The 13,240-nt window shown below is 46.6% G+C and overlaps 1 protein-coding gene across 1 annotated transcript in view; it reads right to left on the bottom strand.

The window, feature by feature from the left end:
* Window positions 1-364: 364 nt before the first annotated feature.
* The window catches only part of LOC139052547 (putative phospholipase B-like 2), a 41,469-nt gene continuing 28,593 nt past the window's right edge, over window positions 365-13,240 (bottom strand). Inside the window, exons 4-5 of the mRNA XM_070529662.1 lie at window positions 9,168-9,327; window positions 365-986 (exon numbers count right to left, since the gene is read on the bottom strand). Coding sequence (XP_070385763.1) covers window positions 792-986; window positions 9,168-9,327 — 355 coding nt within the window. The 3' untranslated portion in view covers window positions 365-791. The remainder of the gene's footprint in view (window positions 987-9,167; window positions 9,328-13,240) is intronic.

The following is a 13,240-nucleotide window of genomic DNA, read 5'->3' as shown; positions in this document are numbered from 1 at the left end:
ACGATAAGAGGCTATAAACATACCCGATAGGGAAAAGTGATGATAACGCGCTAAAAAATACTTTGTCTTAAAATAAAAAAATCCCTCGGAAATGGAGCTGACGGCGCGGATGTTATCTCATCGGTCGCGCGCTCTCCTGACGCTCTTTAAAAAAACTGATCTCTGCACCTCATATTCACCTGATAAGGAACGCGCATGAAATTTTCTTTTCGCAGTAAAAGCACAAAAGTAAATTTAAGGTGTATAAATAAAAGAAAGTTTCATCTGCGGTTCCTACGTGCTAATACGAGGAATAAAGACACAGTCTTCAAACAGTGGAGTTACCTTTTGCTATCTCTTTATTGTGCACACGACACATATACCCATTTACAGAACGTGCAAAGCAATTGTTTAAATTCTACTAACATAGCATAGTTATTTCGCATAAGTAACATTGACTGTCGCCCATCATATTTTAACACAGGTTTTGGCCACGGCAAATCGAGGTCATGCTCCCACTTTGATCACGCATTGTGCTGTCCTAATTATTAGTTTCCGGGCGGAAGTTGATTTTCGGTTTCTCTATTTGTGCCCGTATTTTGCATTATTTGTTTCATTTAATTTTCTACCCTTATGGCTGTTTGTCAGCGCTTCGGACGCCCCTAAACCACCGTTGTTGCGAGCATCGGCCACTCAATTGGCGCTGGGCGATAAGCAAAGGACAGATAATAAAATTGAGGGCTACAAAATGTGTAGGCTGATGTATGGACGGTCGACGAAGCGTGATGAGATGCGCAGCCATGCAATTTCTTCTACAGCTCAGAGCGCCACTGGACACGTGGCTCCGCCCATTTGCGGTGCACTGGCTCGAACTGCCACTTATCGGGCTGACCGGCGTGTAGGTCCTCGAATTGGCTCGTGCTCCACTGGAACGGCGGCTGGTCGCCCCACGTGGGCCCACTGACGCCGATAAACTCCAATGATGAGAACAGACTGGAGCTGGTCACCTGCGTGTATACGTCGCACATTCAAGGTCGATTCATAGCTGGTCGCGAAGCTTCGAGCAAAAAGTGGTCGAGAGCGAATTGTCACCGAAAACAGCAAGGGGGGCTATGGGGGGTATCGATTGAAGCCCTCTGTGTGAGGGGACAAACATCGGTAAATACATACATATTTTCAATTAAGAACACCCCGCCGCGGTTGCTCAGTGGCTATGGTGTTAGGCTTCTGAGCACGAGGTCGCGGGATCGAATCCCGGCCACGGCGCCCGCATTTCGATGGGGGCGAAATGCGAAAACAGCCGTGTACTTAGATTTAGGTGCACGTTAAAGAACCCCAGGTGGTCGAAATTTCCGGAGTCCTCCACTACGGCGTGCCTCATAAGCAGAAAGTGGTTTTGGCACGTAAAACCCCATAATTTAATTTTTTTTTTGAACTTAAGAACAAGACAAATTGATTAGATTCAACAAAAAATAAAAATATTATTCAATTAAATATGCCGAGATGGAGAAAAATATTGCTGTCTCTTATTCATTTATATATTTATTTATTTATTTATTTATTTATTTATTTATATACATACCTCACAGGCTCCAACTGGAGTATTGCGTGAGCGGGGTAAGAGAAACATGTAGCGAAAGCAGGAGAACGTAGCTAACAACAAATCAAGCAATTGAAAAAAATTGAGTGGACAGACGCCGATTAACAGCAAGCAAACGAACAACAACACTCTGGACGATCAGACACGCGCACGGCTCATCGAACTCCTGGCAAAGAACTGCAAACGCATGTATATTTATAAACTGCTTGCAAGGAGCGAGAATGACGACAGTCAAGTCACATGGTACAAATGAAACGTGTGCGCTTAACTACGGAACCATTTTTTTTTAAATGTTTCTCTAAACGAGTCCAGATTATTAATTTCAACAATGTGGCTTGGAAGATCCTTCCAAGCTGCTATTGCCAGAGGTAATGCAGATTTGTTAAATGCATTTGTGTGGCCAAACACACGGGTGAAACTGTGTGCGTTATATAAGCGGCGACATGTGCGAAATGGGCGGTAAAGGGGTAATGTAGTTGCGTGTTGACTGTGAGTGATTTTGTGCAGTAAGCAAAGCAGAGCTATCATCCTTGTAAATTCAAGACATGGGAGTGATAGTGATTTTTTTATAGCAGTAACGCTAGAATGCCTACATTAATCTTTCGCCATGAAACGTGCGGCACGGTTTTGAACAGATTCGAGAGAATTTATTAAATATTCCTGATGTGGCGACCCGATGGCGGAAGCGAATTCGAGCTGAGGACGAACAAAGGTTCTGTACGCTATTTCACGAGTGGCTGAAGGGGTTTCACGTCGGTTTCGTTTTAGGTAACCAAGTGTGCTAGAAGCTTTTGCTGTAACATGTTTTATATGCGCCTTCCATGATAAGTTTGTTGTAATATGAATACCGAGATATTTGTACAAGGGGATGACAGTGACAGCCCTGTTATTTAGCGAGTAAGTGTAAAGAGAGTTAGTTTTCTTTCGGCTGATGGTCATTGATTTGCATTTTCCTGTATTTAGTGACATTTGCCATAGCGTGTACCAGTCTGTAATTTTATCTAGATCTTTTTGAAGAGCGATGTGGTCGTCGGGTGTTTTAATTTGGCGATAAACTACGCAGTCATCAGCAAATAATCTGATTGCTGATGTTATGTTGGATGGCAAATCAATTATGTAGATGAGAAACAATAGTCGCTAACAAAGCTACCAATTTTTTAGAGACTGCTAAAAAAAGGGGGGGGGGGGCATTCATGCCTTGGTTAACCTTGCTATCAAGTGCAATGTAATGCAGCTCTTGTGTGCAATTGCTGCTATACGACCCACTCACATGTTGCGTTAGTTGCTTGTTAGCGTTTGTCTGAATGCTGGTGGCGTTGGGTCTGCGAGGTGTGTTTCATTGTGGGCTAACGTGTTCAGTCAACAGTAGTGAGTTACGACCGCCAGATGATTTTTTTTTTTTTTTTTGCTTGGCGGCCTCGGTGCGGCTGCGCTGGTCGACGAGCTTGGCGCCCGACAATGCGACCAGGAGCCGTATTCTGTAAGGCTTCGGTTTTCGAAGAATTCGGTTTGGGAGGAGGGATTGGCCGCCGCATGGGTGACTCCGGCCAATTTCGACGTGGGCTAAGTTGAAATGTTTTGGTGGGCCAATGCGAAATAGGGATGTGGGCCAACTTAAATTTCGGGGTGGGCCAACTTGAAATTAGGGGCTGGGCCAAGTTAAATTTGGGGCTAGGCCAACTTGAAACCTGTGGGTGGGCCAACTTAAGTTTGGGCGTATACTCAGACAACTCCAGTGGAGTTTCTGCACGCCATGTTAACGTACGACGTACCGCCTAGCAGCTAAATGGGTCAACTGCAGTAAACAAAATGCGCTAAAGCACTCTCCGGCAGTATGTCATACACGTGTTTAGTAATGAAAAATATAAACCTAATCAATAGCATCAACAAATTATCGTTCATTTACCAAGAAGCCTACCTAATTTACTATATTTTCGCTTGGTTTGTGACGTTCACTTCCAGAAAAAACGCCTGCGCGCGGATTGGCGTCTTTCCTTCCTCTCGTCCTCATTACATCAGAGGACCGGCCAAATGTGACGCGACCGCCAAAGTGAATTATTCGGCAATCGAATCGTTAGAGAATGGGGCTCCAGCATTGAACACCCAACGCTTTTTTCAGCCCGCAAAGAAACGATGTTCTGTGCACGACCTGTAAGACTTGTGTTTCCGTTCTAAAAAGCTCGAAACGCCCGTAAGTTTAATTGCAGAGCATTTGAAAACATTGCTACAAAGGCAGAACACCAAAACAAGTTTGGCTGCTTTGACAACAAAAATGAGGACACTTACGTTTTAACGAATATGACGTCACGATATTTTTTGTTCCGCCGGAAGTATTCCTTTGTCACTCAGATAGCGCTAAACCACATGAGATGCCGATGAACCACCATGATTTGGGTGTATCGGTCTCTATGGAGGCTTCGCCCCCAGGTGCACTAACCTTGGCACATTCTCGAGAAAAACATTTGTTCACAGGCCCCTCACCATGTTTACACAGTGCACACAAGCCAGGTACATGGATCACGCGGGGACGATCGCGCCTGAGAAATATTTTTACTTAAGTATGCCGTGAAAAGAGGCAAAAATTCGAACCAGTGTGCGTGTGCCGTTTTTATCGTAGCGGACAATCAGTCCGCCAGCAGAAACGTTGCCACCACATCACAGCATTCCGCTTCCGGTGCAGCACACGTATGGCAGGTAGCTTCTAGTGCTTGCAAATGTCCGTCAAACTGGCGATCCAGTTTAATCGGAGGGAAGTAACTCGGACTTGAAAAGCGCTTATCCGAATTTATAAAAACGAATAACTTGGATGCCCGGTTTATGTAACTGGTTAGTCGGATAACCGAATATTCGGGTGTGAATATTCAGTACCACTAACTCTTCATTCAAATATTCGATTCCTTCGCATGTTTTACGTTATAATGTGCTAAGCACGAAGATTCATAACCTATAATATAGGCTGTTTATTAGGCAGCTCAAAATATGCCCATGAATTCTTCATTTATGCTTCCGTTTAAGCTTTATGGATACCTGGATACCGATAAAGGGCCGCTATTATCTTTTAGGCAAAGACGTATGCGTCTTTAGGTGTCCGATAACTAGGTGGGGGAAAAATTTGAGAAATTTACCGTGAAGCTTGTAGGGCATAGTCCGAACAGCATATCGAAAATAAAGAGCTTCGAAGATTTCTCTTATTATTAGAGCAACCCATTCAGCCTTAAAGTTGCCCATAAGTTTATGGGTGACCACGTCTGTAGCAACACCATGCAATTCTCTTTAGGAATTATGCTTGCAGCAATGACATGCATTAGAGTGTGTCTCTGTTCAGTAATGTTCAAGCGTTCTCAGGACTACGGCTAAACTGTAAGGCCAGAATTCTCATCGATGGTGCTAACACGCTGTTACCAAATGCAGGTGCACCTGAGGTATCCTTCATTCGCTCGGCCGATTTGTTTTTTTTTTTTTACAGGTGGCGGCAATTCTAGTTCAGCAAAACTAGATAAATACCAAAGTAAAGCAAGAGTGAAGGTTACACACGGTGATTTAGACTGATGTTCATTACTCCAGGAACAAAACATGCGTGTAACTTTACGAAGCTAACCCACATTTAAGACAGGGACTGAGCGTAAGCTCATGAGATAGATAAGGTTCTCACTTAGCGCTACCTAATTTGTTGGGAGACAATAGGGATCGCGGCCTATTTCCTGTCAGTCCTCCGTCTGCTGGTGAACTGTTTTCTGCCTTATTGGGGGTTTCTAGTAAAGCACACAGTGATTGAATATTAAAGTTGAACAGCGTACCTTTAGTATACGATCACTGTTGGCTCTTTCTCGTTCCTTCAAACGCAGCTTTCTTGGACAACACAAGAAAGAAAGCTTGAATGCACCTTAATAGCACACACCAATACGACGCTGAAGGCTTCGGTGTTACCAATGGAAACGTCGGACCACCTTCATGAAGGCGTTCCTTCACAAGCTCGCTGCCATTTTGGCCCGCGCCATGCTATCAAGAAATCACATTGACACGTGCGCTTGTTTATCTTTCTCGGGTGACCGCGTTTCACGTCTAACAGACTTAAGTATAAAAGCCGATGCGCTTGCCCCGCAGATCAGGGGCCCTATAACGCAAAACTATTCCAATATGTTTTTATTCCAATCTCCTGACGTCAAATTTACGTAACCGCCGATGGGCGGTGACCCGCAGCGTTGCCTGAGCAGCCCAATCAAAGGCTCTCCTCGTTCATAGGAGGTCACTTTTGTTTGCTTTCAAAACGAGTTAGGTTGTCTACATTGAGCAGTTTTTGTTATCTAATTGGCTGTTATCTAAAGTAGCGAGGAGCACGGTCTAGTGGAGAGGGTTTCTATTGGGCAGAGCCAGCGCACTGAAAATAGATAATTGGATGAAGAGAGTGGTTCCGGCGTCTGCGATTGGTCTGCCTTCCCTTACTATGCTTGCGGTGGCTGGTCTAAAATCACAGGCGGCGTGCAATGGAAGGTTAATGCCGCTAAAATGGCTCCTCACCAAAGAACAGTTGGCCGAGCGTTGTCGTATACCTGCCGAAAGGACTCGACAATCTCATACTGCCACGCAAAAAGTTTTATTATACGTAAATAAGCCCATGCTCTCTGGCAGGTGCGAGTAGCCAGTACCTGAGCGATCGGCGGCAGCCATCATCTATTCCTTTCGGAAAGGGGCAGTCTTCGGATATTCAGAAAAACATCAAGTTTTGTTCGGCATATTAATGCATATTTAACGCTTAGATGTCACTTTGACGGGGTGAGTGTTCGCGGTTTTTGACGTCGCGATACAGACAGGTGAAGTGGGTACAGCCCAAAACTTTTTTACCAATAGCAGAGTGCTAATGGCGAAAAGGCGTCGAATCAGAAAGAATTATTTTTTTGTTCGGTCAAATCATGCATAATCAGGGTACACACATCACATCGCGCGGGGAGCGATCGCGGTTTCGTGACGTCGGATGACAGAAAGGCGAGCGGGGGGGGGGGGGGGGGGGTCCAAAAAGTTTTTTGACCAATCGCGAACGGTTGACTGCAGAATTGGAATAGAAAAGTTCAGAATATCTTTAAGTTATAGCGCCCCAGATTTCCAACGATCGCCGACTGTGTTAGCCGCTTTCGTTGTTGTTTCATTGTCCCTTGCTTTTGTGGGCACAAGTTCGCCCAATGAAAGTTAATTTCGCCATTCACAGTTTACCTATTGTGTTTTTGACGGTCACTACAACGACAATATCAATAGCAAGGCCACCTGCAGCCCTGCCTTATTGTCAGCGCGGAACTATCACACGACTATAGTCGGATACAACTTTAGAAAAAAGGGGAGGCCCCGCCCAGGTGACCGAAGCGGCGAAGTCACCGGCCGTCCGGCGCATGACGTCGGTCCAGAGTGCGCGCCCATTGGTGGATGCTCGTCTGCATCCGCCTCGGAGGAGTAAACGCCCCCTTTTTTCTAAAGTTGTATCCTACTATAGCTCTGTGAAAGCTCTCATTGTTTCTGTCTGTTTGAGCCGTATTCTCTGTATTATTGTAACTGGGTAAACTGCTGTTGTTTCATTAGGGTTTTCTTTGAGGTTTAAATTGTTTTCCTCAAAAAAAAAGGAAGAAAAGAAAGAAAATAAACATAGAAACGCTAAACTAGCAAAACACCAACGTTTGTCCCGAGTGTGGCCAGAGTGCCATATTACCTATACCCAGCTCTATTCACAACTACATTATAACATTTGACACTACGAAACATTACTGTTTCCTGCAAATCGCACCTGCCGTCGCGTTTTTAACACTGTTCGCCTATAACAACCTCCAGGTTCAATAAACGCTTTTAACGGATCATTCCTGCCGGATGCAGTCCAAGAATCGAAAGAACTGCCTGGTGGCATGGTTACTGAACGTGACTCCATCAAATTTATATCGCAACTCTTTACATACTTCAGGGAATGTCAAATGTTAATGAGTACTATATTTCGTATGCCGAGTTCATGGGCGCTATAACTTAAAGCTATTACAAACTTTTCTATTCCATTTCTGCAATCAGCCCTCCGTGATTGGTCGAAAACTTTTTTGGACCACCCCTCCCCTTCGCCTGTGTGTCACGCGACGTCACGAAAACCGCGATAGCTCCCAATCATCTCATACGACGTGTGCACACTAATTATGCTTGACTGGGCCGAACAAAAGAAAAATAGTTATTTCTGATTCAACGCCTTTTCGCCCTTAGCCCTCGCCTATTTGTCTAAAGTTTTCGGACTGTCCCCGCTTCACCTGCCTGCCACGCGACATCTAAAAACCGCGAAAACTCACCGCGTCAAAGTGACGTGTACGCGTTAAAGATGCCTTAATAAGCCGAACAAAACTGTTTTTTTTTTCTGAATAACCGTAGGCTGCCACGTTGCGAAAGGAATAAAAGATGGCTGTCACCGATCGCTCCGGCACTGGCTACTCGCACCTGCCGGAGAGCACGTGTTTATTTGCGTACAATGAAACCCTTTGCGTGGCCGTGTAGCGTTTGTGAGCATTTTCGGCACGTTTACGACCTCGCTCTGCCAACTCTTCTTTGCTGAGGACCGTTTCAGCGGCAATCTTAACCTTCCGTTGCGTGCCGCCGCGATTTTCGATCAGCCACCGCAAGATAAGTAAGGGAAAGCGGACCAATCGCAGAGGCCGGCACTACCCTCTTCATTCGGTTATCGGATTTCAGTGCACTGGCTCGGCCCCACCGAGTCCGTCTCCACTTCAGCGTGCTCCTCGCTTCTTGTCAGCCTATTAGATAAGACAAGCCGCTCAGTGTAGGCAATGTTAGTAGTTTTTAAAGCAAACAAAAGTGACTTCCTATAAACGAAGAGAGCGTTTGAGTCGTCTCTTTAGACAACCCTTCGGGTCCCCGCCCGATGCTTACGTCGGCGCTTACGCAAATTTAACGTCAGGAGATTGGAATAAAGCATATTGGAATAGTTTTAGGTTATAGTGCTCCATGTTCAAATGTGTTTCTTTTTGCACCCACCCCCCTAGCACCAAAATAACGACCATTGCGTACTACATTTCTTCTTGTTTGTGCACCCCCTCACGCACCTCATAATTAATAAATGATAATGATCATCTATACGGTGAGTATATGTTTTCCGCTTAAGTTGATAGACAATGACCCCGCCAGAATTAAGGATAATCATGAACGGCCAGCGTCAGCGTGATCCTATATTCATTTGCGTATGTTCATATGCCAAAGCGATAGTGCCACGCACCTAAACGAAAAGTTACAGCAACCGGTGATGTTGTCTGAAGCTGTGCGTAACCTATAAGCTAGCCTCCTCTCTCCTTTGTTCTAGACAAATAAGAAACAAAACCAAATATTCATGAAACACGCGTATATTTCATGCAAATAATTGTACGCACGTTAGCGCTATTTCGCAGAAAAAGTTCTGAATACAAAAGCTGTTGACGTGAGTAAGCTGTGCGCGTTGCATAATTAGAACCGGATTATGCTAGCGCTGCTCTACGAATGGCAATATTAACTTGCAAACAGTGCACTAAACCCACTCTCAAGGGGCTCATACATGCGTCGTATAGTTTCATCGAAGCCTCACCTTTGCATCGATGCCTCCGACAGCGTGCCTGTACATCCCGGGTGTATCGTAGGTTCCTTGCGGGTCCATGAGGTCATATCGGGCGGCGACGGCATAGGTTGGGTTCTCCGGTGGCGTGCAGTTGCAGATAGACAACGGGTCATTCTTGAAGTCGTTGTACCTGCAGAGGCACACGGTGCAGAGCTTTTAAAGAATTTCGATTAAAAAAAAAAACGCCATATCTTGTGCAATTCTTAAGACGGCATTACTGAGTCCCGGAGGCCACTCAAGGAAGTCTGCGCTATCAAATTCCATGCACTGCTCTCCACCCGTTCGCGCGACCAGCTAGCTTGCGTGAACACATAGTGAATTAAATTAACTAGTGAACTGAACACATAGTGAACTGAAATTAATTCCGCAAACACAAGACTCCACACATTATCGAGTCGTAGAATGGAGCTGGCAGTGGACCTGGCAACGTACCTTTGATGCGAGCGAGATAGCTTGTGAGGCATCTTTTTTCCACATCCCTAACTATGGGGCAGCGCGTGTGCCTATGAAGCACGGGACATGCGTCTTTGTCACTGAAGTTGTAGTAGTTTTGTTGCGAGTTGTCACATCCGTCGGGCGAAGCCATGAAAAAGTTGCGCCTCGCTTTCCTTGAAGCGCAGGTTTATGCTTGATGAATCGCCAGCCGATAGCGCAAGAAATAGTGGATTATCTTAGCTATTTAGTAAATAATATGTTTTTTTATTGCTTCTGTTTCTCTGCACCACTTCAGCAGACGGCAGCTTTAAGGGTGATTTCAGACCAGGGGACATCGGGCTCGGTGTATTGTGCCGTGGCAGGGTGCCCGGAGCAGTCGATACCGAGGAAGGAAGAGAAGGAGGGAGAGACAGAGGGAGAGGCACGGGGGAACAGGACCGCGCGTAAGCCTTGTGTGCAACGTTTTCCTATCACGTTCCCTAATAACTCCCGTTTTGAGAAGTTATTTTCTCTAGTTATATGCTGCGCATAACTTCGAGGCCGCGAACCATCTTTTTCTTTAATTATGGGGTTTTACGTGCCAAAACCACTTTCTGATTATGAGGCATAGGATTATGAGGATTATGAGGCATGCATAGTAGAAGACTCCGGAAATTTCGACCACCTGGGGTTCTTTAACGTGCACCTAAATCTAAGCACACGGGTGTTTTTCGCATTTCGCCCCCATTGAAATGAGGTCGCCGTGGCCGGGATTCGATCCCGTGACCTCATGCTCAGCAGCCCAACACCATAGCCACTGAGCAACCACGGCGGGTCCTGCGAACCTTCGCGCAGCATGCGGCGAATTCGCAAAGATTCTTGTTCGTAAGAGCTGCTTGTCATTGACTGGATGCCTTATCTAACACTATGTTCAGCGTCATGATTGGCTGGAACTTACTCAGATTGATAATTTTAGCGGCTGTACTTTTTGAGAATATGGACCCAGATCCCAAGGTGTGCTTTTAGAAAACGGGGCGAATTAGAACACCACGCTGACCATTTTTTTTTCTGGCCCAGACATGCCCCGAGCAAGAAAGTGCCATGCGCTGGCCCGTTATGGCCAGCCCGGCCCGGTTATTTGAAAATTGGCCCGTACCCGGTTCGGTCCGCTTGGACACTTTAGCCCCTGAGCTTAAACGAAGCATGGGCAAGTTCTCGGTTACTGTGAAGATAACAGCCGCCCAGAGATTCCTTGCTAAGCACAGATTTAGGTGTGGAAAGTTTGTCACTGGAATTGCTTTTGCTGACAAATAAACCGGCAAAAGAGAAAGAAAACATTATATAATCCATTCATTATACTCGTGCGTCACTGTATGATATGAACGTCCGTACGTTCACACATTACAGTGGGGAGAAATGATGCAACAGTGCGCATGGTATTTGGGGAACATTAAAAAAATTCAGGCAATCCATGTTTTCCAGAGCGCTTCAATAATGGCATTCCTCTTACCCCTGTACTCAGAAATGCATATTAACTTGAACAACGGCCGCATATCTGTCATCCCACAACTTCGAATTACTCGGCGATTTCAATGAGACCACAAATCGCCATATGCGGCTGCGGAACTTGCGGGAATACGGGAGGCTGTTCCTTTTATGAGAACGCAATGGATGGTATTCTGCGACGCCAAATCAGCGCAACTGGCCCTAAAAAGCTTTTCAAAGAGAGGACCATACTACCTGCTCGTGCTGGAAACCACCAAACTTCATCACAGTGCCGAGTTAAGTGGCCACGCGATCACTTTCAATGGGTGTCTAATCACTGTGGTATGATTAGCAATGACTTTGCTGACAGTGAGACAAGATCGGCCTTCTCTTCCTCTGATGAAGTACGGATTGCCTACTCGCGACCTGACACCAAGTCATGAGCAAGACCTGATCACCTGATCACCTGATCACCTGATCACCTGACCTGCTCTGACCTCATGATCAAGGCCTTGATCATGAGCTGATCAAGGCACTCATGCAGGATCTTACAAATGCATACAGAGCCCGCAATGACAACGTCCACAGACGCCTACATCTTGTTACGGAAGGCTGAAAGAAGAGAGAGAAAGAAGAAGATCGCGAGACTCTGGCCGCTGCGTGTTGTTACTAGTCAGCCGTCTCAACCCCATTGACTCTGCTTGTATATACATTGTAAAGACAGTCTGTATATACTGTCAACATCCCCGTAACATATTGGTGGGAGGTGCGGGGTACCGCGGCTGGAAATGGAGCTCTGCAGTGGACGTCTCATCAGCGTCCTCACCATGAATGACGGTGAGCGCGCGGGATCAACGTCGTTGCCGCCTCCAACGTCAGTATCGCCCGCTACATCGCTGTCGGCTTCCGTTGTGGTTGTACAACCCAAGGATACCGAAACTTTCTGCTCGACTGATGGCGCCGACGTTGATGAGTGGGTTGCTATGTACAAACGTGTGAGTGGAATCAACAGATGGGAACCTACGCTTGTGCTAGCTAACATGTTGTTCTACATAAGAGGCACGGCAAAGGTGTGGCTCGAAAACCATGAAGAGGAGCTGACCAGCTGGGACCAATGCAAAGAGAAGTTAACAGAGTTGTTTGGAAACCAGCCGGCCGCCAAACTGCCGCAAAGCAGGAACTGGCCTCTCGTGCCCAATCCCCCACGGAGTGCCATGTTTCGTATATACAGGACGTGCTGGCGCTTTGTCGTAAAGCCGATCACGATATGACTGAAACTGAGAAGCTGGGGCATGGGCTCAAGGGAATAGCTGACGACACCTTTGATCTGCTCATGTGCAAAAGCTGCTCTACAGTTGATGCTATTATTAAAGAGTGCCGTCAATTCGAGTGGGCCAAAAGCCGGCGCGTCCTGCAACCATTCACCAGAGTTTACTGCCTCAACGTCGACGTGTGAAGATTAGCCCGCACAGCGGCATGCGTCGCCATCAGAGGACGTGGTGCGAATCATTTAACGTGAACTGAACGCGATGGCCCCCGCACCTTTCTGTTTGCCGTAGCGTTGATGCTACCCCTACTTCAGTTTCCCCCGTGCAAGGCATCGTTCGACAGGAACTTGAAAACATTGGCCTACATTTTGTCTGTGCTGTCGCCAATCCCAGAGCTAACGAACATCCTTCTACTGTTTTCGTTCCAACCCGGCGCTTCTCTCCGCGTTATAGCAACCCAACTGAGTGGAGAACCGCAGACTACCAGTCGATATGTTTCACCTGTCGCCGCATTGGTCATGTCGCTCGGTACTGTCGCAACTCGTGGCCCTCAACACCTTGCACGCCGACCAACCTGAGCCGTTTTAATGGAAATGCCCGCAGCGTATCGTCCACCACCGAGTCTAAGAGCGCCGACAACTCTGCTAGGAACACCTGGTACAGTCGCTCACCATCGCCGCGCGGACACCAATCTCGTTCACCGCAAACGCGTCGCCCATCTTCCCGTTCGCCGCAGCTACGTCGCCTTTCATCCCCTGTGGCTTTTGGCCGCACCCTTCCGAAAAATTAAGAAATGCAGCCCTCGGAGGTGGTGCTGAATTGCGCCCTACTGATTACGAATTGCGGCCTACTTTGCGGCCTACTACTGCAGCAAAT

This window comes from Dermacentor albipictus, unplaced genomic scaffold, assembly GCF_038994185.2.
Source record: "Dermacentor albipictus isolate Rhodes 1998 colony unplaced genomic scaffold, USDA_Dalb.pri_finalv2 scaffold_26, whole genome shotgun sequence".
Taxonomy (NCBI): domain Eukaryota; kingdom Metazoa; phylum Arthropoda; class Arachnida; order Ixodida; family Ixodidae; genus Dermacentor; species Dermacentor albipictus.
This window is presented reverse-complemented; position numbering and strand designations above follow the sequence as displayed.